Here is a 24,055-nt window from a genome sequence, read left to right on the forward strand (position 1 = left end):
AAAGTATCTCTCCTCCCCCCACAGAGGAATGGATTTCAGAGACCACAGCACACACAGATGCCAGTGCTAGAACTCTCTGCAGCTGGCCTCCGTTGTAATCAAGCGCTACAGGACACTGGCTCCTGCCTCTTCGGCGTCTTCCGGGCTGTGACAGCATCTCTGGATGCCCTCATCCTTCTACTGTGAGCTGGGAATGTAGAGCCAGTCACAGCATAAACCCTTGCCCTACGAGCCACAGGATCATGACCCTCTTTGTATCTGCGAACCCTTGTCTGGCCCCTTCTGACCTAGGTTACAGACTTTCATTTCCAAAAACGTTAGCAAAATAAAGGGCATCCGAGGTGATACCATCTAGTCCATCACACCCGCCCTGCTCCAGGCACAGTGCTAGGCCTTCTTGCGTACATTATCTGTTAGGTTGGTGCCAACGTAATTGCGGTTTAAAAGGTTAAAAGAAGGCAAAAACCGTAATTACGTTGACACGAACCTAATAATTCAGCATTTACGACAGCTCTGTGCGGTGGGTTCGCATGGCACAGAGAAACGGTCACAAAAAGGTGGAGTAATTTGCCAGAGTGGTGAAATCTGGGCTTAAACTCAGCCAGACCACTTACTGCAGCATCCCACTTGAGAAAAACACTTTTCTCAGCTACCACAGAGGGGTTTCACCGTAGGTGTAAAGATAATGAATTTACCATGCTTAGAAGGTGACAGCTAACAAAAGGGGGGAGGCAGGACTTAAAACCAGGTTGGTTTGTTTTCCCTCAGTGCTGCTTCCTGAGGAAAATGACAGCAAGTCTCCTGATTAGCCCTTTAAGGACAAAGAATGACTTTTCCTTTCCAAGGCCCAACCAGATATTCATGCCGCAACCTTCTGCAAACGGGAACAAGGCAGGCACTGCATTCTTAGAACCTGGAAGCAAAGCAGGAGGCTAGCCTGCGGGTGGCGCCCTCAGCAGTTGGTGCAGCCTTGACTGCATGGGGTGGACGGCAGCGGGGACCCGGAGGGTTTACATTCTTCTCTCCCCCTTTCCTGAGCCCCTTGCAATATCCTTTTTTGTGAAGAAGAAATTGACTGGGGATTTAGTCATGTTTCATCCCATTTGCCTTTTCCCTGGCCTCTGAAACCACAAGCCTGGCGGAGGAATTCAGGTCCACAGTGTAGGCTTTGAATAGTTTTGTGTAGGCAGAGGTTTTGAAAAGAAAGTGGTATCTACTTGTCAAATGGAATGTGTTCAGACATCGAAGAGGAATGCAAGGGCTTTAACTGTTAGGGTCTCTCGGCAGTTTGGGTGATGAATCACCCGGACAGTGTGGGTACAGATTCCTAACAAATGAAGCTTCATGCTGACATCATTCCTGCAAGACTGTCTGAGATCTGCTATAGCCGCCTGACAAGTCCTTACCTTGGGGATTTGCATCACATGGAGTGTTTTTTCCCCACCACACTTAATACCTTCCAACTCATCCACTTTTCTACCAGCTGGAATTTGGCAAACCAGGACTTTCACTAGACTGTCTCCTTGTCATCCCTCCCACAGGGCATTCTCGGGACAGCGTGTGCTCCTGGCCCGATCACTCAGCACCCGTCCTCCTGACGGTCCCTGATTCAGTCAGCACCTGTTTCCGTCGGGAGCCTAGTATTGCACTCGTTGAGGGTATGGAAGCAACAAAGACCAAATTATAGGAGGGTCCCTACCCAGGTTCATGGGGTCGGGCAAGCACTGTGCTTTGCATCGAGTGCCAGGCAGCAGATATGTGAGTGGGTCCTAGAAGATGAGAAAGAGTTAGTCTAGGGAGTCGAAGCCGAGATAGCTCCACGAATGAAGACCCAAGGTTCCACATGTGAACAGGAGGAAGAGTTGAAACTGGGAAAGTGGGCTAGGGAGCCTCATGTGCCGTGCTAAGGAGCTAAAATTTTATCCTAAGAAAGATGAGAAACATTCAAAGAGCTTTAGGCATGGAAGTGAGGTGGCCAGGATGTACAGCAGTATACAGGACGGAATGGAAGGGGCCAGACTGGAGGCAGGGAGGCTAGTTAGGAAGTCAGCGTGGTCCTCTAGAGGTGACGTGAAAAGTCGGGCAGTAGGAGTACAGAAGGAGGTGAGAGGGCAGGTTAGAGAAGCATTGAGCATTTCAAGTTGGCAACTGGTGGTTAAGGACGTATACGGCAGGGCACTAACCAGAAGAGCCCCAGATTTTCAATGTGGAGGTGCCACAAACTGAAAAGATAAGAAGAGGCCCAAGTTCGGGTAGTTATGAGTTCAATTCGGGCATGCTGAGTTCAAGTTGCCTGCAAGAGACATGGGGCTGGTCGAGCAGATTCAATCTGAAAATAGAGCAACGTGTGGGTTAAAAATAGTGACTTAGGACTCATCGAGTTCACAGCAATTGAAACTTTCACTGCATAGTAGTTGAGACACCCCAGAAATTGTGGGGCATGAGAAGGGCAACGGGCGAAGGACAGAACCCAGGAGAATACCAATAATCTGTGGAACCAGAGGAGGAAGAGGGACCTGTGACAGAGACAAAGGAGGAGGGTCAGAGAGACATGGGGACCTAAAAGAGTCGCTTTTACTGCTGTGCTTTTCTCCCCCCGAAACCTTCCACGTAAGCCCTCTGGCTGTCCTCTTCCTCAAAAGCAAGCTCATTTACACCCTTAACTCCCCAGGTGAAAGCTGCTCCTGATCCCAAAGCTTGCAGCCCACCCCCTTCTATCCTCCTGAAGAGATTCCTGCATCTTTGAGGCTTATGCAATTCAGTTAGGAAGCCCGGACCTCCTTTCCTGATCGTTCTCTGTTTAGCTAAGACTCTGGCACCTACATCACCATTTTTCTCTCCACCCCAAAGCTGCCATGATGTCGGATGACTTCGGTACCATGAGGATGAACCATCACCAGGTCTCATAGTTCCTCGGTGCCCTCACCTCCAGTGACTCTTCACTTCCACTCCAGCCTCCCCTCCCACGTGACTCCCAGGACAGGGTTAATACCTGGCACTGCTTCTGTTCTGTGGGAGTCAGCCTCACGTCCCACTCTCTGACCACAATCAGCCCTCTCACCTCCGCCTATACTTGTTCTCATATTCCTTGGCTCCCGCTTTCTTCTGACCTCTTGACCCCGTCCTGACCTCTCTTCCTTCCTTACCCAGGTTGAACTCTCTGGTTGTTCATCTGAAGATTCTGTCCCAAACCTTTGCTTCGTTTGCACCCTCCCTTTCCCCCCACACCTGCCCAACGCAACTTTGTTCACAGTCTCTCCTCTAATCGTGCCCTAAGCACACAAAGGAAAAGAAGACCCCACGCAGGGGGACATCATTAGAGATTCATGGCCTTCACTCTCTCATCCCTGTCCTTTTTCGTAGCTATAGAAACCATAAGCCTTTCCCCTGGGGAAAGAGGAAGATTTGAGCAGTAGCCAAAAGCCCAGTCTCTCTCTCCCAATAGCTTCTCTGTTGGCTGGATTTCCACTGTTGTCCTGGGTACAACTCTTGACTGCCATTTACCGCCTTTATTTTTCACCTTGGGCACGTTACTTAACCTCCTGGAATCCCGTCTGTGTGGCACTTTGTGCAAATTGGAAGGAGGTATCCCTCTGGAGAGGCACAGCGCTTAGTGAGCGGAGCATGGCCTGCTGACCCAGTCACCCCTCACCTGTGTACCCTGTGTGTGCCAGCTCGCATAACCGTCCACTGCAGCCCAAGTCCGCCTGCCTCCACAGGGTTGCTGGGACATAACGGGGGTAAGATGCACAGCACGGAGCAGAAGGCCTGACTCTGAGCAGAACCTCAGGCGAAAGAGCTAACGCAGACCATCGGACTTGGATTACATGTAGGTGTGCTCTGCGAGGGTGGCACCTTCAGCCACTTCACTGCCAGCATTTCAAGCATGTACTGCCAGCGCCACGAGGTTTATCAGTGTGCGTCTATCTCTCGTCAGAGCGCAGAGGCTGGAATGTGAGCTGGTAAATTCTTGAGGGAGTGGACCCATGGTCATAGCCAAGGGCTCCGGGCGGGCCTGGCGCAGTGGGAAGGAATAGGGAGTGGGCAGGTGGACAGAGAGGATGGTCTGAAAGGGAGAAGGGAAACGAGCAACCAACCTCCCCAGGGCAACACTGCCTCAGGTCCGAGTGGCAGAGGCAGCCCACCCCACCCCCACACCCCAGTAGTGGTGCTGCCCTCAGGGGTGCCTACCTCTCACACTCTCTCCTTGGGGTCCTCTTTCCAGCTGCTCACGAGTCTTCCCTACCCCACCAGCCCTGCGGGGAGGCTGACCCCCCCACCCCCCACCCCACTAGAGGGCTTGGGCACTCCATAGGGCACATTTTGCTGTCCTTTCACTTCACTGAGTCTCTCACTGCCTCCACGGGCATCACAGAGCAGAACGTGTCAGAACCCACGAGTGGCAAGGCCCTCAGGAGCGCAGGAATTTCGAATGCCACATCCATTCTGTAAGAGCGGCTCTTCCTTAAGAGGAAATCACTGTGAGACGACAATGAATAGTAGCCACATGGGTATTTCTGTTGAAGGTTTCTTATTATGCCATCACCCCTTTGGCACAAAAATAATTTTCAGTAAAAGGTTAAAACCACCACGTTGTATCAATGAGAACGATTTCATTACTCCAAGAATGATTGATTGGAAAGTACTTTACTTACAGGAAAGTCACAGTGATACAATACAGCTTCCACTTTTAAAGCACTTTCCATCTAAAAAAAAAATCATACCTGTCTATAAAAATAGTTATACTGAAGATGTGAATCCACAGCCGAGCAGTTTACTGGCACTTGAGAGCCTTGTGGTATAAACAGATTCAACAGTGAGACTATCAAGGAACTCTGGGCTGTGGCAACACAACCTCCATGTTCAGTGACACAAAGGAAAGTCCCACGTAGTTCAGAGAGGGTCATCTGGCCCCCACAGAAGAGAGCACAATGGAACTAGAACCAATAGGTCAGGTCAACTCAAAGCACTAAGTGATAAGATAGGAGAGAGAGGGGACAGATGTGGTCTCTGCCCTCAAAGAGTTTTCCAAGTGTCCCCGACTATAGCTTGTACATGAAATAGTACAATGTCGTAGGTGTCCTAAGAGCAGTGCAAAGGAGTATGAGACATTAAGAGGGAGAGACTCTTCAGCTGGATTTCCTTCCTTCTTGCCTGCCTGCCTGCCTGCCTGCCTCCCACCACCGTTTACTGTGTGGTGTGATGTGAACAGAGCATGGAATCTACTGGATCTGGGTGCAAACTGCAGCTCCGCCACTGACTGTGTGACCCTGTACAAATTCATGTCTCTAAGACAGTTCCCTCAAGTTTCAGGGGTAAAGATGACATGAGGTCAGACTTGTGTGTGTATAAAAGTACCGGGTTTTGCTGCCTCCTGACACAGAACAAAAGTTCACTCCCTTACCCTTCTACTCCTCTGGGAAGCTTCAGTAGTACTTTTCCTCCCCTTTCACGCTTAAATTTCAAAGAGCTTCTCCACTGTTGGATGTAGTATGACTTTTAAGATAACATTTACTGGTCTTCGTGATTTTGAGCTGATGGCCCATCAGCCAGGGGCCTCCCTACTTCTTTTGGGCCCAGAGGACCCACTGCTGCCCTGTCTGTGAAGAAGGTGGAACACAACCCACACCTCCCACCATCCCACTTCCATGAAAGTGAGATGGTGGGGATGTGAGCACCTGAGAGTCGGTCCATCAGCAGTCGTTAATTGAGCACATACTACTTTCAAGGATTGTGTAACTCTGGGGAGTCGTCGAGAAAAGAAGCAGACAAGATTTCTGGCCTCTCCTGAGTTGAACACATGGGGACTGCACCAATCAAAGTTCTTGGCTGAAGACAGAAGTGAGCAGTTGTGTTACTGGCATGGGGCACTACAATGCCATCACAACAACCTGTCACTAACATCCCAGACCTCTGCTTTTCGGCAGTCACTGTCACAGCCAGAAAATTTCCCTCCCAGTCCCCTTACCTTTTGGGTCAGTGTCACTGCCTAGTCTGTCATTGCAAAGTAAATTGCTTCAATGAGATGGGGTATTCCCACGTACAGGAAAGAGCTGCTCTCAGTTCAGTTCACTCCAACTTGTAGCAGGTGTCCACTTAATTAAGAAAAACGGGGAAATCATTCAGAGGCTGAAATTGACTAATCTGCAAATTTACAAAGTGACTGATGTTGATTTTTAAAATTTCTTCAGCAAAATTCCTTCCATTAAAAAAACTTTAATTCTTCTAATGAAATGTTTAACTTTTTAAAAGTTACAGGAAAGTTTCAGTGTTCTGATACACTGTCCAGTTTCACCAATTAGCATTTTGCCATATTTAATTGCTGTCTCTCAAAATACATAAATATGTTTTTGTTTGTTTTTTATGAATCGCTTGAGAGTAAGTTGCAGACATCATGACTGTGCGTCTTTAATACTTCAGGATATATCCCCTGAGAACAAGTACATAACAAAATAATTACCAAATTCAGGAACCTTAACACTGAAATCATCTTATATGCACAGCGCAATCATATTCTTCATATAATTTTTTTGGTCCAGGAGCCAGTCCAAGATTATTTATTGCATGTAACTCTTACATGGCTTTCGTCTCCTTTAATATGAAACAGATCCTCAACCTTTTTTGTCTTTCTGGATATTGATGTTTCTGAAAAATACAAGCTCAATGTCTTATAGAACTTTTCTCAATTTACATTCGCCTGATGCTTCCCGTGACCAGAGTTAGGGTGTGCGCTTTGAGCAGGAACACCACACAAGCGATGGTAGCCCAGCCAAGGCCCCACATCCGGGAGCGTGTGACGTCAGTTTGTCTCATTATCAGCGTGTTGATCACTGTCAGGGCAGTGTCCACCTGGCTCCTCCATCGTACAGTTACTCTTTTCCCTTTGTAATTAATAGGTAACCTGTGGGGAGATACTGTGAAACGTAAATATCCTGCCCTCACCAAACCTTTATCCAGCAGTTTTAATGCATCCATCGATGCTTCTTGCCAGAATCGGTTATCACAACGATGGATACAAACTGGTGATTTTTCAAACTTCTATATTTACTAGTTGGAATTCTACTTTAAGGATGAGTTTTTCCTTCTCCATTATTTTTTTTTCCTTGATTTATTTAATATCAGTATAGACTCATAAATTTCAATGTGGCTCTTAACAATTTATCTATTTGTGGAATCTATCCCTCAGATAACTCGCTTCTCCATTTTGTGGATGGTCCAACCTAATTGCAAGCCGATCTCCTCCTTGATGTGCACTTAAACAATTAACCTATACCTGCCCCCCTACAAAGGCATACACGAAATAGAAAACATCTTTTTATGGGGGTTGTTAGGTTGAACGTGTAGATGATTAAAGCGTTTCGAGTAGCTGTGGCAAAACAGGGCACTCTGGGAAGACATAAAGGAACAGAACCTTTTAAAGAAAGGAAGGAAAGGAGTTTTGCAGACAGCGAGATAAGGTAAAGAAGACTGGCACAATCAATGGCTTTCAGACTAGATACAGAGCAAGGGGGCCCTGGTGGAACAGGGTGGGGAGGAAGAAGGGCAGGGAGAGAACCAGTGATGGAATGAGCATGTCCAGTCTGCGGACGGTGTGCAGCGGAGCAAGGGAGGCCAAGGGAGTGAGGAGAGAGGTAAGTGCAGTAGCGACGGGTGTTAAAGAGTTCTGGTAACTGAGGGGCTGGAAACGATAGATTCACAAAGTCCCTATGAGGAAGATGTTAATAATTTCATTTCATTTATAAAAAAAGTAAGTCACAGACAATTTACATTAATTTTTCCCAATGCTGCAAAGTTACTGAGTGGCAAAGCTAAGCTGCAAATACCAATCTATCTGACTTCAAAGTCCACACTGCCAGAAGAAAGAGACACATTCAGAGTGGAAGAACAGACGTAGCATTAAGGCTCTCCATATAAGAGCTGATAGGTTCCAATATGGCAATCACGACACTTCAGTGAGGCCGGCCCACAGTCAGCCTGTCTTTATCCCAACCACATACTTTAGAGTCCACTGGTCACTAAGAAACACTGCCAAGGTTTTCAAAATGCATGCTCCTGCACGACCCAATGCCCCCCACACCCAACCTTTTCAAAAAATAAGTTTTACTGAGATATAATTTTCAGACGTACTGTGTTTCCCCGAAAATAAGACCAGGTCTTACATTAATTTTTGCTCCAAAAGACGCATTAGGGCTTATGTTCAGGGGATGTCATCATGAAAAATCATGCTAGGGCTTATTTTCCAGTTCAGTCTTATTTTCAGGGAAACAAAGTAGTAAGATTTCACCCATTCTAAGTGTATGATTCAATGAGTTTTCACAATGTATACAATCATTTAACCACCATAACAATCATAATATAGAACTTTTTATCACCCCAGAAACTTCCCTGTGCAGCCCCTTGCAATTGATATTCTCCAATCCCTGGCCTGCTTTCTGTCACAATACTTTTGCCTTTTCTAGAATGTCATATAAATGAAATCATACAATATATTATATAGTGGACACTTTTGTGTCTGGCTCCTTTCCCTTGGCATAATGTTTTCTAGATTCATCCATGTTATGTATTAACAGTTCATTCCTTTTTATTGCTAAATAGTATTCCATTATATGGATGTACCACAGTTTGTTCACCCATTAGTCAATTCAAGGACATTTGGATTGTTTCAGATTTGAAACAATTATAAATAACGCTGCCATAAACATTCACATATGTCTTTATGTAGATATGTTTTCATTTCTCTTGGCTAAATACCTAAGAGTAGAACTGCTGGGTTATAAGTAAATGTTATAAGAAACTGCCAAACTATTTTCCAAAGTATTTGTATGATTTTGTATTTCCACAAATGATGTGAGTTCCAGTTCTTCCAAATCTACTCCAAGTCAGTATTTTCAGCCCTTTTAATTTTAGCCTTTCTAATGGGTACATAGTATTATCTCATTGTTACTTATTTGCCCTCTGTATATCTTCTTTGATGAAGTCTCTGTTCAAATCTTTTGTCTATTTTTATTGGGTTGTTTGCCTTACTGGGTTATATTATTCAGTTATAAGAGTCCTTTATATATGTTTTGCAAATATTTTCTCCCAGTTGGTGGTTTGTCCTTTGATATTATTTTGAAGAGCAAAAGTTTTTAATTATGATTAAAGTCCAATTTATAGTTTTTCTGTTTCATGCTTTCAGTGTCCTAAACACAAAGTTACAAAGATTTTCTCCTATATTTTTGTTGTATTAACGCTTACATTTAGGTCTATGGCCCATTTGGACTTAATTTTTATGTATCTTGTGAGGTCAAGTTTCATGTTTTTGCATATGGATATCCTTTTGTCCCAGCACCATTTGTTGAAAAGGCTATCCTTTCCTCCGCTGAATTGCCTTGTTAAAAATAAATATATTTCCGGGTTCTCTTTTCTGTTCACATGATCCACACGTCTAACTCATATCAGTATCTGTCTGATTACTGTAACTTTTAGTAAGTCTTGAAATAAGATAGTTTTTACATTGACCAATTTTGTTCTTTTTCAAAATTGTTTTGTCTATTCTAGGTCTTTTGTATTTCCATGTACATTTTAGAATTAATTTTCCAATTTCTAAAAATTGTGGGCTGAAATTTTTATAGGAGTTGCATTTAATCTACAGATCACTTTAGGGAGATTGACATCTTAATGAGTTTTCTAATTCATAGACATGGTTTATCTTAATATCTAAATTCTCTTTAATCTCTGACTTACTTGCCATAATAAGAATGTATAATAAATCTTGTACATAGTCATGAGATATGAAATATAAATACTTCATATTTTATGCTATTATAAATGGTATTGCTTTGATAATTTTAATTTATTATTGTTCATTGTTATTATATATAGAAATACAACTGATTTTTTTATATACTGACGTTGTATCTTATTTTCTTGCTAAACCCACTATTCCTGGTAGTTTTTTTGCTGGATTTCTTAGGATTTTTCTACTTCTTCCTTTCAAATCTGTATGCCTTTTCTTTCTTTTTCTTAACTTATTGCACTGGCTACGCAGTCCAATATGATGTTGAATAGAAGTAGCAAAAACAAATCCTTGACTTGTTCCAAAGATTCGGGGAAAAGCATTCAGTTTTTCCCACTAAGTTTGACGTTAACTGTAGACTTCTCATCAATGCTCTTTAACAGCTGTATACTTGTCCATAATACGAATGTACAAAAGTTCAGTCATCTAGTTTCCTGTTGGACAGATAATCACATTATTTCCAGTGTTTTACCTTTGAAAACAAAGCAGCAGTAAGTAATTTTGTACATATATCCCAGTATTATAGAACTTTTGTACATTTTTCAGAAGCAGGATTGCTGAGTCAAAATACATACCCATTTTTTATTTTAACCAATATTGTTACTCTTCCACATTCCTACCAACAATGTATGGGAGTACCTTTGGCCTCTCCACCTCCATCTTTGCTGCTCTTGCTAACAATCTTACTCTTTTATCAATCTAATGGGCAAAATAATGTTTTAATTTGCATTTTGACTGCTAATAATTATCTTTTCATGTGTCTATTGTTTATTGACCATTTACATTTCCTCTTTTGAAACTGCAGACCAATATCTTTTGTCCATTTCTATCCTGGATTTGTCTTTTTTCCCAGCAATTTGAAGGTATTCTTTGAATACTGGGAATATGTCACGTGTCTGACAAGAATTTTTACCAAATCTGTGCTTTTTTTAATTTGGTTTTTAGTGTCTTTGGAAATATAACTTTAAAAAAAATTTTTTTAATTAAAATCTTTTTTTTCATTACGGATTTTGAATTTATTGACATACTTGTGGTTTTATTGCTTGGGATTATACAAATATTCATCTAAATTTTCCTATTATGTTACTGTTATAATTTTTACATTCATGCTTTTAATCTACATGGAATTTAATTTTGTGTATAAGGAGGAATCAAGACTTGGAATCTTAGAGTTTGTCCTAATTCTTCGTATCTTGTGGCATTTTCCATGTTTTCATAATATACTTTCCATGCAGCTCAGAATTTCTCTGGTTTCAGGCCTTTCTCTTATCACATTGCTATGCTGTAAACACAGGGAGGCAAGGAACCGTGTCCATCTCTTTCTCTATTGGTTTTCTTCAAGAAAGACTTGACGAACAACTGCAAAGCACCTAGCATAGTCCCTGACACATTTCAGGCACTCAGAAAACATTTCTGGGAGGAAGGGAAGTGTTGAACTCACACCTCATTACTGTGACTCCTGGCAAGTTAATACTGATTGCTTTATCTGTGTAAACAAGGGAAAATGTCATTCTCCTTAAAGCCATTCACTGTCTCATGAGCTCACTCTGTTCCTTCTTCCTCCTGGGTCTTTGTTCTTTGAGGCCTTCCTTCTCTCTATAAATCTGTGAATCATTCCACGAGGACTCCTTTCTTTAGGGAGGCTTTCTTCAAACCCTTTCTTAAAATCCAACAGCATTTATAAATACTGCCACACTATTTAGCATTTAATCCACAATGGATTTTACTCCTTTTCTAGCACCCATCACTGTGCTAGGCACACAGCTCATTCAACACTTCGACCGCAACTGAAATGCTCTATCATGCCAAGGCATTTATAAAGACTGAAGCACAGCCTCAAGATTTGTTATGAAAGCTCTTGGGTCTAAAAAAGCCAGCGAACTGGGAAAAACTGGAAAATGACCCTGAAAACTGTTAACTATCAGAATGATTTTTCAAGTGAAATTGTGTTATCACATTTATTTAAAATACATTTGTTAGATGAACATATGACTAAGTATTGCCCTGCCTGAAGGCAGAGGTGAACAGTCTTTCTTTGGTATTTTCTGTTTTCATGGGTCCCTATATAGTCTTCACCAACTCAGTCCTTTAAAGCTTCAGGGAAAATGGAAAGAAACCTTATATGACCCTATATTTAGTTAGAAAATAAAACCTGAATGGCCCTCACCATTTTTTGCATGAATTTTTAATGGAGAATGGCAAATTCTAGGGCTAGCGCAGAGAATATACAAGACGAGCCTGGAGCATCTTATAGTATCAGAAAATAAGAAAGCATTCAAAAAACAAAATAATCAGGGTATAGCAAAGGAATACAAGAGCTAACTGGAAGAACTCCCAATGGCCAAAGCTGGAACAATTTGAACAACAAAATAAATAATGTAGTATTGGATTGTAGCCCAAAGAAAAAATATCCATGAGTTCATACTGATCTAAATAAGTAGTTGAATAAATAAATGAAGGAGAAGAGACAAATCTCCCACAGAGCATTCCGAATAATTGATGTAGACACACCATCCTCAGGGAGGTAGAGCATAACTCTCTACCTCATAAGTGTGGACCACACTTAGTGACTTGCTTCCAGAGAGTACAGTATGAAGAGGGACAAAAGTAACTTCCCAGTGGAGAAGCCTGGCAAAGACTGCCTTAGCCAAGTGAATGAAATTAACACCATCAGTGACAAGTCATGTTGATAATATGTACCCAACATGATAAGAATGACACTTCACCTCTATGGTTCCTCCCCAAAACCATAATTACAGTGTAAACATGAGAAAAACTAACAAATCCCAACGGAGGTACATTCGACAAAACACTTGACCAGTCCTCAAAACTATCAGGGCCATCAAAAATAACGCCTGAGAAACAGTCGCAGCCTACAGCGGTCTAAGGAGACTCGACAACTAAGTGTAATATGGTATCCTGGATGAGATCTTAGAACAGAAAAATGACATTAGGCAAAACTAGTGAAGTCCAAATCAAGTATGGAGTTCAGTTAATAATATATCGCTATTATTTCATTAGTAGTGACACATGTAACCACAGTAATGTGCTTACAGAACTGGGTGTGGGGGACATGGAAACTCTCGTCATATCCTTGTTAACTTTTCCGTACATCTAAAACTGGTCTAAAATAAAAGCATACTTAAATATTTTAAAAATACAAGTTGGGGCAAAAGAGGACTACATGCTTATCTCCACAACTGTGCTTTTATTTACAGGGCGCTGGTGACAGTTTTGTGGGAGCTTTGGCCTTCTACCTGGCTTACTACCCAAATCTGTCCTTGGAAGAAATGCTCAAGAGATCCAATTTCATCGCAGCAGTCAGCGTCCAGACTGCAGGGACACAGTCATCGTACCCACACAAAAAAGACCTGCCACTTGATCTGTTTTGATTGCTGTTAACTCCAAAATAAATATGCCTGGAAATAAAATGTAGTTGGGGGTGGCCACTCTTAACAAACCGCATACTATAAAATGTCCTCTTCTCCTTTCTTTGCAAATATTATGTTCCTTTACTTCTTTAAAATGATTACTTCTTTACTTTTCATGCAAGAGCTAACCAGAATTAAGGACTCCATGACCAGGACCTGCACAAACATTACCGCTATTCAAGAACCAGCAAACTCAATTTCCAACAGATCATGAATACTACCGTATGTGACTTACATTCATCTTTTGTTATCGGTATATAGTATTACAATTTTAATAGTTTTTTCCTTTCTTAAAATGTGTATACATTTTTGGGGGCACCCTCTGTATCTATGCACGCCATACAGACAAGAGTCAGAACAGAGACTGTTAAACAAGAGAAGGGGACATATGCACTGAACCACTCAAGCAGTTTCTAAGGGGGGCAGCTGATACTCAGCTCTGGCTTTCGTGTTGTCAAAGCTTCTGGTTTTGCAAGAGAAGCCAGAAGTTTTGGATATTTATTGAAATGTTTCAATGTTTAAGTATCAGCAACTCATTTTTTAAAAACGTAAACACCACCTGTGGGCCACATTTCAGCCCATGTGCTGAATCGAAAAGTCATTTGTTCAGCCAGATTTTACGTTTAAAAAAAAAAAAAAAGGCAATCCATGCATGTCACAGATCCTTTACATTGGGCTTAGCTAGTAGGATCAGGGGAAAGATTTTTCTTGTAACCCAAGACCCTTATGTATAGTTTCAATCTGAAAATAGCCAAGATCTCACCTATTATTGCTTTGAACCAGAGCTTTAACAAAACATGCCAGAAAATAGTTGATGGACTACAATGCCACAAGCCTCTAAGACTCAACAACTGCCTACATCTAATACCATTTCCAGAGAGCTGCTCTTGCATTTCTCTGGAGACACTGATTGGGCCACAGGGAGGGAACACCTGTTACTGTGGAACAGTATTGGTTTCTTAATGCTGTGGTTATGGAGGGCACTCTCATTTTCCCACATAAATGCTTTAAATGGGTAGGATATGAACCAGCAGAGCTCCGATCCTTCTTACCTTCAGCCAGAAATCTGACAAGTAAGAAAACCAGGCAATTTTGAAAAGTTGTGGGAAACAATAGCTTGAGTAAGAAAGTGTATAGACCTGGGTAGGAAGGAGTCCTTATTCGAACGTTAGGGATTATCAGTGGAATTTCCAGCTGGTTAGCTGCATGATAACTCCCTGCCACAGAGCTCTAGCTGGAGTTTTATGGAAGTAACATCATTATAGTGCCACTTACTTAAAAAAAAAAAGGAGATAAAGGAGTCCAAAGCTGTCCTAGAAAATCCCAGATACTGCTTTCGTGACCTGAGTTTGAGAATATGGACCAAAGGCATTTTCCCTTATAAGCACAAATCAAAAACAGAAGTTCTCGTGGCTTCTTGTGTCACAAGGCGGGCTCCCTTCTCACTCCTGCTCACCTCTGCCATCTGTTATTACATGGGAGTTTTTTCAAGATCATTCTGGAGTGTGACTCTGCCTTTTCTATGAAGTACAAGGAGGACCAGCCTGGAAACTCTTGCACAAGTCTCATTATGGAAAATTTTCTTTCATTACATGAAACAATGGTTATTTTTTAGTTATGCAGTTGTGTTTTCCATTTCAAATAGTGGGGGAAAACCATCACTGGGGGACAATAGTTCAGGCTATTTTAATATTTTTTATTAAGGGCTATAAAAATATTCAGAAAGATAAATAAATGTGATGCAATGATGTATGTCCTAATATGAAGAACTTTCTTTCACTGCATTGTTTTCCTTCACAATGGCCTTCAAATCACAGGAGGCAGAGATTCCATGTCATTTCCTCTTCTTTTATTACATGCTGCAGAATTTCTGAATCGGTATCCCGCCCTCAGTCTTCTCATTTATAAATCAAATTCATTTTCAATCCATTGTTTAGAGGGAGCGTATTTTTTTCTGTTCCACAAAGAGGACTTTGGTTTTCACTGTAGGAGGAGAAAAGAAGATTATGGCAGAAAACTAGAAAGTATCATCACCATTTTCTAATAAAAATACGCATCGGACCGTGAGTCTTCCCCTTTCTCTTACGCTCCTTTGACACGAGGATGGAGCTGACTTGCAAACTCAGTTCCTCAATCCCAGAGGCCAAAGACTAGAGAAAATGGTAAGGAAAACAAGGGAAGGTCACCAGCCAATCCGTGGCATCCTTGGTCCCCACAAGGTCACATTTCAACCAATGGGGAAATATTCAAATTAAAAAAGAAAATTATGGGCAAAAAATGGGAAACATTCCATGTCTTCACCCAGTTACCATCCATTCTCATAGGAGGTAAGCAAGGACAGATTGGAGCTGGACTCCAGAGAAAGAGCAGTAAGAACTGAGCAGACCATGGAAGAAAAGGCAGCTTGCATGAAAGAATACATACACATTAAACCTGCGCTTTCCAGAGATGGTTTCACATACCCAAATATGATTTTCTAGTTTGGTAATAGAATTAATATAACTACAATCTCATTATTATAAATACGAGAGTTTAGTTCTCTGAAACAAAACAACTGCCGGATGAAAGATTTGAAAGTAGATGCTAGACAGTAAGGTTTTCCTAGTTCCCATAATGCCCTATAGTTCTCCATTAACTTCACACACACACCTCTCTCTCTCTCTTGCTCTTCCCCCTCTCCTCTCCCTACCCCCACCACACCACCCAATTCTTTGCCAAAAAAAAAAAAAAAAAAAAAATGCACCTAGGAAGATCCAGGAACTCAAATGACTATGACATAACAACTCACTTGTCCCTACCACACAAAGAGATTTTAGCTTAGTTTTTTCTTTTTCTTCTATAATCAATATGGATACTCTGTATATGAGATTCCCAAACTGTCTATAATTAATAATTAGCTAGGAAGCTAACTGAAATAAATTCCTGCTGCTTACCTCCACTCCTACCCTAATTCTGTTAACAGTAGATCTAGAGAGGGACTAGAAGTCTACATTTTTTAAAACCCTCATGATTCTAATGGGTAGTTAGATTTAAGAACCATTAACCAGTCAACAGGATTTTATCTGTATTAATAAAATATATATATTACATAGGGCTATTCTTAATATGTCAAATCATCTAATATTACATATAAGTAGGAATGATGCTCCTTTGAAGTCCAAGGAGCACTACAAAGCATTATAAAATGGCAGTAAAGAACCAAAATAGTTCCCTATCAGATACTATTATTCATTGCAAGAAATATTTCCCCCATGTTTGCTACATAGAACTAAAAAGATGGATGACAAAAGGAACTTGTTTCACTGGTAACCAATCAGAAGATTATTTAAATGACCCTGAACAGGAGCAAATTAGTAAAGCAAGGCTTTATTTATGAAAAAGTTTTGATTTATTCACTGCATTTGTTCCCTTAATTCAAAGAACACTTAAGTCCACGAACTGTGCTCGGCAGTGTGGAGTTTACAAAAGTTGAAGAAGAGTCCTTGGGCATCTAGTGGAGAGGAATGGTGGTGAGAGGCAGGAATGAGAGTGGGCTTCATGGCTTTGAATGCTAGGCTGACCACAGGGGAGGGTCCCCATTAAGAAAAAAAATAGGAAGATTCGGCTCCATGTAATAAAAGAATAGGGGGCCTGGCATCAGAAAGGTTGGGTTCAAACTTTGGCTCCACCGTTTATCTGCTGAATCCCTGGGCAAATTTCTCAAAAAGCTCTACATTCAGTTTCTGTCCCTGAGAGGATAACTCCACCCCCATCACAGGGTTGTTGCCAGATATACAATGAATACTCACTACGTGCAAATTGAGTGGAAGTGACACTCCACTATCCACAATCACAACCGTAATGTAATTTGGTCAAAATAGTTGCTGCTTAACTCATACAGGAATGAATCTGTCAAGCTCTTTCCTTACATCTAACCTAAATCAATTCTGCTTTACCGTCTATATTGTCTTGGTTGGTCATCCAAGGAATTAAAACTGACAAGCTTTCATTTTCTTTATGATAAACCTTCATATATTTAAAAAAGTTTAATAAGCTCATGCTTCAGTCTTTAATCCTTCCACCTCAGAAATTCGTATCTAGTTTTATACGAAGAAAACAAGTTTGGAAGGACAGAGGCTAGTTCTAGCCAGAGTCCCGTGTTTCCCTGAAAATAAGACGTAGCCGGACAAACAGCTCTAATGCACTTTTTGGAGCAAAAGTTAATATGACCCGGTAAGACCAGGTATAATATCATATCATATATAATATAATATAATATAATATAATATAATATAATATAATATAATATAATATAATATAATATAATATAATATAATAATATAAATATAATACTGGGTCTTATATTAATTTTTGCTCCAAAAGACGCATTAGAGCTGATTGTGTGGCTAGGTCTTATTTTCAGGGAAACACGGGATATACCATGAAAAGCTCAAATAACTGGGAATTTTTCTGTGTTTCCTTACCTGATTTCCTTCATAAAGCAAACTAACAAAACGTTACCCTTAAACTAACCATTTACTCATAGCAGTAAAATTTGCTGGGAGAACTGCCAAGCTGTTTGGTACCCTGAGCAATGGGCAGGCCCCAAGACAGACATCAGCACGCAAGCCTGCAGGGCACGCAGCAGGTGGGCAGGCAGCCAGTGTGCTGTCCCAGAACATTCTCTTCTTCAGAAAAAACAAAGTTGTACTGTCAAAGCTCAGACCACTCCTTATCAGAAAAGTTCTAATCGTCTATTTAAAATTTATGTATGAATCTCTTCTGCCACTTTCAATTTATGGTCAGAACTGTTTATGGTTGTATCCTTCCCCAATCTCAAAACTTAAAATCCATCTAACAAATACTAAGTTCCTAGGAACAGAGTCCCCTGGATATCCATGGGGATTGGTTCCAGGACACCACCACCCCCACCCCAGACAGCAAAATCCACAGACGCTCCAGTCCCTTCTATAAAATGCCGTAGTGTTTGCATATAACCTACGCACATCCTCCCGTATACTTTGAAATCATCTCTGGATTATTTATAATACTTAATACAATATAAATGCTATGCAAATAGTTGTTATACTGTATTGTTTAGGGAATGAAAAGGAAAAAACGTCCATACACGTTCAGTACCGACACCACCAAGAGGCCTAACTACATGGTACATGTCAGCCAACATATAACTTTTTTTTCAAATATTTTCAATCCACAGTTGGGTGAATCCATGGATGTGGAACCCAAGGGTACCGAGGGCCAACTGTTCCTCAGGTCTAAGTAAGGATGAAAATTTCAATACATTTTCATACTTAGAATATCATAGAGGTTATTTAATCATCATTTTTTAATATACAAGTTCCTTAAAAACTCTACAGAAACTAAAATGCTAGGAAAACAATAGGCATACCTCATTTTATTGCACTTCACTTTACTGCACTTTGCAGATAATTGGTGTTTTTTACCGATGGAAGACAAGACCCTCTACCAGCAAAAAGATTACAACTCCCTGAATACTCAGATGAGGGTTAGCATTTTTTAGCAATAAATTATTTTAAATTAGGGCATGTACCTTGTTTTTATTCGACACAATGCTATTGTACTCTTAATAGACTACAGTATAAACATAACTTTCACATGCACTGGGAAACCCCAAAATTCGCATGACTCACTTTATTGCCATATTCTCTTTATTGCAGTGGTCTTGAACCGAACCTGGAATGTCTCCGAGGTATGCCTGTACTTTATTATAAAGTTCACCACTGAGTTTTCACCAACTGACGCAAAGAAATCAGAGGGAGAAAAACACCATAGCAATCCAGCATCATATTGCCACGGTCTGATTGATTGTGTTCCCCTGACCCCAAATTTGTATTTGAAATCCTAAGCCCCCAAAGATGATGGTATTAGGAGGTGGGGCCTTTGGGAGGTGCTTTGGCCATGATGGTGGAGTCTTCATAAATGGGATTAACGCTCTTAAAAAAGAAACCCCCACTGAGCTTGCTTGCCCTTGCACCGTGAGGACACAGAAAGAAGGCACAGACCATGAACCAGAAATAGGGCCCTCAACTGAAAGCGACCGTGCTGGTTCCTTGATCTTGGACTTGCAAGGCCCCAGAACTCTGAGAAATAAATTTCTGTTGTTTATAAGCCACCCAGCCTGAGGTATTTTGTTATAGCAACCCAAACGGACTAAGACACATACCTTATCGTAACTTTTCACCATTAGTATTAGTAGTATCATCCTGAAATTCAGACTCCTAATCACCAGGTACAAACCTAGAATTCCCTTTTTATTACAGTAAAGAATGACCGGAAATCTTAACACCATAAAAGTAGCAGGAAATTTTATTTCTGTTAAAGAATGGAACTCACACAATTTTAAGCTGACAACTGTGTGTCTCAGAGCCTTTTTAAAATGCCTCCTCACACTGGTATAGCCCTTTTCTTTTGAAGGTGCTTTATTTTTATATTTCTTAGACATTGACAAATGCAGCATAAGGAACAGTGGTTGTAAGACCTTCTTAACAAACCCTGAAGGCATCTATCAACGTAGCTGGCAGCCAGGATTCACACTAATGCCCAGCCCGAGGTCCTGAAGCGTTAAGTAAGCTTTAGCCTCCTGTGGAATCTGTCAATAACATGTCCCTACACAGACTGGTTCAGAGCCCGAGGTTTGGATTCAGACAGTCCTGAGCTCAAATCTTTACTCTGTCACATATTTTAGCTGCGTGTCCTTGATTAAGATCCTTGGCATCAGATTCCTCATCTATAAAATGGGATACAGCTCGCCTGGAGAATACAGGTGCTTGTGTTAGGATGGATTCATAGCATCTGAAGACATGAAGACTTGTGTAGGTGAGCAAAGAAGACAGAATTTTCCATTGTGTCTGAGTATTCACAAGCACTAATTTGTTTCCTTTGTGTCAGGGATCACTGTCTTTTGTTGCCTATATTGTCCTTTTTAAGTTGTTGTTTCAGGTGGGAAGGTAAATTTGGTCCCTATTACCCCATCTTGGCCAGAAGTGAGAGTCTATGAGTTCTTGTTCTTAGTTAATGAGAAAGTTGATTATGAGGTTAAATGCCTATCTTTCATTACATGATGGATGGATTTCGGGAAAGAAGACTCTGGTACCAATTTCAATTCTGATCACCAACTGGGTGTCTCATAATTCATTTCAGTTCTGACACTATCTACCTGGAGACAGTAACTCAGGAACAGCCAGATGGAAGAGACGCAAGGGCAACGCATGGGAAAAGAGCCAGAGCTTCTAGGCCTTCTTCTCCCAGCATGCCACTCTCCCAGAATCTCCACATATTCACCAACCCAGAAGTTCCAGTACAGCCCTCATTAAGAAGCAATAACCAAGGGCTATTTGTAATTAGCAAAGCAAGGGCAGAAAAATGAAAAGAATGGCCCAAAGTTTTAAAATAAGTAATTTGTTTGTTAGTTTATTTTGCATAAATCTGCTCATGAAATCCAAACAGGATAGGTTTCCACCAATAGCAATCAGGTGCTGACTCTTGTTTGTAAGCAGCCAATCTGGTCTTGGGCACACCTGCCCTTCTGGACAAGCACTTTTATTACTGGGACCGTTTAAAGTTACCATTTATGATAGTATTTTAGCAGATGGTTCAAAATAGAAAATGAAATTTCCTACCTGCCTGCACTAATATAGAGACACCATACTTCCTTAACTCAAATCTGGACCTAATTACTTGCCACTGTGGGACAGATGATCCCACAGAAGAATACTCCCTCCCCTTCTCAAGACACGCTTCTCTGGTTCCAGAACAAGATCGCCTATTCTCCTTACATGGCTTTTCTCACCTTCAGATCTTTGGTTAACGATCTCCTACTAGAGAGAATTTCCCTGATCTATCCTATCTGAAGGACAAAATAAAGTTGAGCTACACCCACTCCAACTTTATCCTGTATCTCAGCATCCAGCTTGCTTCTCTCGTAGCACTTAGCATAACTTGTCCTTTTTTTCTCTCCCTTCCAAATCAGACTGTAAGTGCCAAGAGTACAGGTCCTGAGCCTGTCTTATGTCTTAGTCCATCCCAGCACCTGGCATAGTAAGTGGCACCGGAGTCAACATTCAATACACATGTGCTGTATGAATGATACACTGTCAAAAGGGCCACACAACTGCCACCAGATAGTCAGCATCAGTCTGGAAAGAGTAATAGGCCTTGAAAGCATCTGACTTTATGACAGAGTAACTTCTCTGAATCTTACCAACTGGATCATAATGCAGCAGAGTCAGTTTCTCTCGTAGTCGGCTTCTCTTAGTGTTGAAGGAGAAACCTGTCCCCGCTTGGCTCACCATTTTCACCAGAATAGTCCTAGGATTTAAGAGTAAGCTGTTACAAGCTGAAGAAATAGACTGACATCAGTTACAGGGGATGGCACAGTGTGAGAGCCCTGTGCAGTGTATTAGTTGTGGGACACCACTTGGCCCTAAGAAGATTCAGTTCTAAGACAGGTTACGTTCTCCATAAATAACAATTCCAGTGGCTGATTCCCAAGGTTTGTTCCATTGTACGCAGTGCCTTGGTAATGACCTAACCACAGCAACAAGAACAATTAAACTACGTTGTGAGAAGATTCTGACACCCACCTCTCAGAAGCAGCAGAAGGCAGGAGGGAGGAAAATACAAAAGTACTGTTACCCCTAACTGACCAGTCAGGAAACATGAAGACGGCTGTCTCAAAAGAGCTCTATGTTCCAGGGATGAGCAGTAAGAGTAATATCAGAGACAGCCATTGCAGTACAATGGGCTCCACAGAGACAGCGCAGGGACAAGTGTAGGCCGGACGGGTACGGAGCAGCTCTGTGCCCACTGAGGACAATAAACACGGGCAAAGGAGAAACTCAGAGGCAGAGAGGCAAACTGTCACCACACACATTCTTTGTGCAAACCTGCCGGGAGGAGCACACGAAGAAGCACCCAGACGCTTCAGTTACTTCTCAGAGTTTTCTAAGTGCTCAGAGGGGGAAGACCATGTCTGCTAAGGAAAAAGGAAAACCTGAAGACAAGGCAAAGACAGACAAGGCCCGTTAGGAAAGAGAAATGAAAACTTATATCCTCCTAAAGGAGAAACAAAAAAGAAGTTCAAGGATCCAATGCACCCAACCAGGCTTTTTCTTGTTTTGTTTGAGTATCTCCCAAAAATCAAAGGCGAGCATCCCGTCCCATCCACTGGGGATGCTGCAAAGGAGCTGGGCGATACGTGCAGTAACACAGCTGCAGATGACAAGCGGCCTTAAGAGAAGAAGGCTGCTGAGCTGAAGGAAAAGGATATTGCTGCATATCGAGCTAAAGGAAAGCCTGCTGCGGCCACAAAGGGAGTTATCAAGGCTGAAAAGAGCAAGAAAAAGAAGAGGAAGAGGAGGAAAATGAAGAGGATGAGGAAGAGGAGGATGAAGAAGACGATGGAATAAGTTGGTTCCAGTGCAGTGTTTTTCTTGTCTGTAAAGCATTTAACCTCCCGTACACAACTCACTCCTTTTAAAGAAAAAAGGTGAAATGTAAGGTTGTGTAACATTTGTTCTTAAACTGTACAGTGTCTCTTTTTGTACAGTTAACACACCACCGAATGTGTTTCAGACAGCCCTGTCCTGGTGGCATTTCCAGTAGCCACTAACCTTGCCTGCTACCGTACGGGGGTTGTAAATTGGCATGGAAATTTAAAGCCAGTCCCGGTTGGTGCACAGCACAAATTAGTTATATATGGGGATGGTAGTTTTTCCATCTTCAGTTGTCTCTGATGCAGCTTATACAAAATCATTGCTCTGGTAACTAAATACAACTCTGCAACTGCAAAAAATATTGCAGCTGTTTTGTTGACATTCTGAATGTTTCTAAGTAAATATAATTTTTTTATTAGTATTTGTTGTCCTTTTCAGAGGTCTGAAATTTGTCTTCTTGAGGGGAAACTAGTCTTTTGCTTTTGCCCATTTTGGATCATGTGATTTATTACAGTGTTTATCTTTTCATATAGATAGCTGATAGAAAGCTTTTGTCTACACACCCTGCATACTCATGATGAGGGTAGTAAGAGTTGAATTGAGACAGTTTTCATCCATAACTGAAACTCTAAAATCTTGAGCAGTTGATATCAAATTTCACATTGCCCAGTTACATCTACAAGTAAAAAGTAACCAGTCTACTCACAGCATGAGATTATCAGAATCAAACATTTTGAAAGTCTGTCCTTGAAGGACTAATAAAGTATGTTCTAATCTTTACGTGAGGACTCTACATTTTTTAACTCCCATTACCATGCAATGGCAGCTATATTTGCACTTCCCACATTAAAGAAGACCTGAGAATGTATCCCCAAAAGCGTGAGCTTAAAATACAAGACTGCCGTATTAAACTTTTTGTTGACATTAGTCCTGGCAAGGCTCTGATTAAAAAAACAAAAGTGCTGGCTGTAAATGTCTTCTATTTATCTGAATATGGATGGCTTCAGAAATGAGACTCCTTTAAAGGTATTTTTAATTAATTGGGCCAACTTTTAAAATGGTACACAACATTAAAAATCCAGCATATTTTCCTATATTGTGGTTTGCCCCTTTGTACATTAAAGAGACATGAGGGAAGACGACACTTAAACATTGTATCTCAGTATGAATTGTCCAATTTATTTGAACTTGATTTTTCTTTACAAAACTCAAACTCTTTCATTAGGGTCATATATTTATCTGCTGAGCCGTTCAGGGGACAATGTGGCAATTTTGTGGTTTTTGAGATGATCATTCTCTTAAAGTGCCAGTATTTTACAATGGCATTCTTGTAATTTTACATGCTTTTATGATGGAATGCTGTTTTGTTATATAATTTTGATTTGGATTCT

General features: G+C 41.3%; 2 protein-coding genes and 1 pseudogene across 7 annotated transcripts in view; 2 read left to right on the forward strand and 1 right to left on the reverse strand.

Annotated features, from left to right (window-relative positions):
* RBKS (ribokinase) overlaps positions 1-14,506 on the forward strand; it is an 82,652-nt gene extending 68,146 nt beyond the window's left edge. For 3 of the 5 annotated variants that reach the window (XM_019735338.3, XM_019735342.3, XM_088796238.1), the window contains one exon: positions 12,997-14,506. In XM_019735338.3, the coding sequence (XP_019590897.1) occupies positions 12,997-13,170 (174 nt within the window). In that variant the 3' untranslated portion in view covers positions 13,171-14,506. Of the gene's footprint in view, positions 1-24; positions 346-12,996 lie in introns of those variants that run through there. The other 2 variants (XR_012496287.2, XM_019735339.3) reach the window with 2 other exon arrangements.
* The window catches only part of MRPL33 (mitochondrial ribosomal protein L33), a 32,426-nt gene that overhangs the window by 5,569 nt on the left and 2,802 nt on the right, over positions 1-24,055 (reverse strand). The window contains exons 3-4 of one of the 2 annotated variants that reach the window (XM_019735343.3): positions 21,431-21,537; positions 14,885-15,192 (exon numbers count right to left, since the gene is read on the reverse strand). In XM_019735343.3, coding sequence (XP_019590902.1) covers positions 15,143-15,192; positions 21,431-21,537 — 157 coding nt within the window. In that variant the 3' untranslated portion in view covers positions 14,885-15,142. Of the gene's footprint in view, positions 1-14,884; positions 15,193-21,430; positions 21,538-24,055 lie in introns of those variants that run through there. The other variant, XM_088796239.1, reaches the window with a different exon arrangement.
* Positions 21,598-22,791, forward strand: LOC141571749 (high mobility group protein B1 pseudogene; annotated as a pseudogene).

Source organism: Rhinolophus sinicus, chromosome 2, assembly GCF_057876585.1.
Source record: "Rhinolophus sinicus isolate RSI-liver-muscle chromosome 2, RSI-T2T, whole genome shotgun sequence".
Lineage (NCBI taxonomy): Eukaryota > Metazoa > Chordata > Mammalia > Chiroptera > Rhinolophidae > Rhinolophus > Rhinolophus sinicus.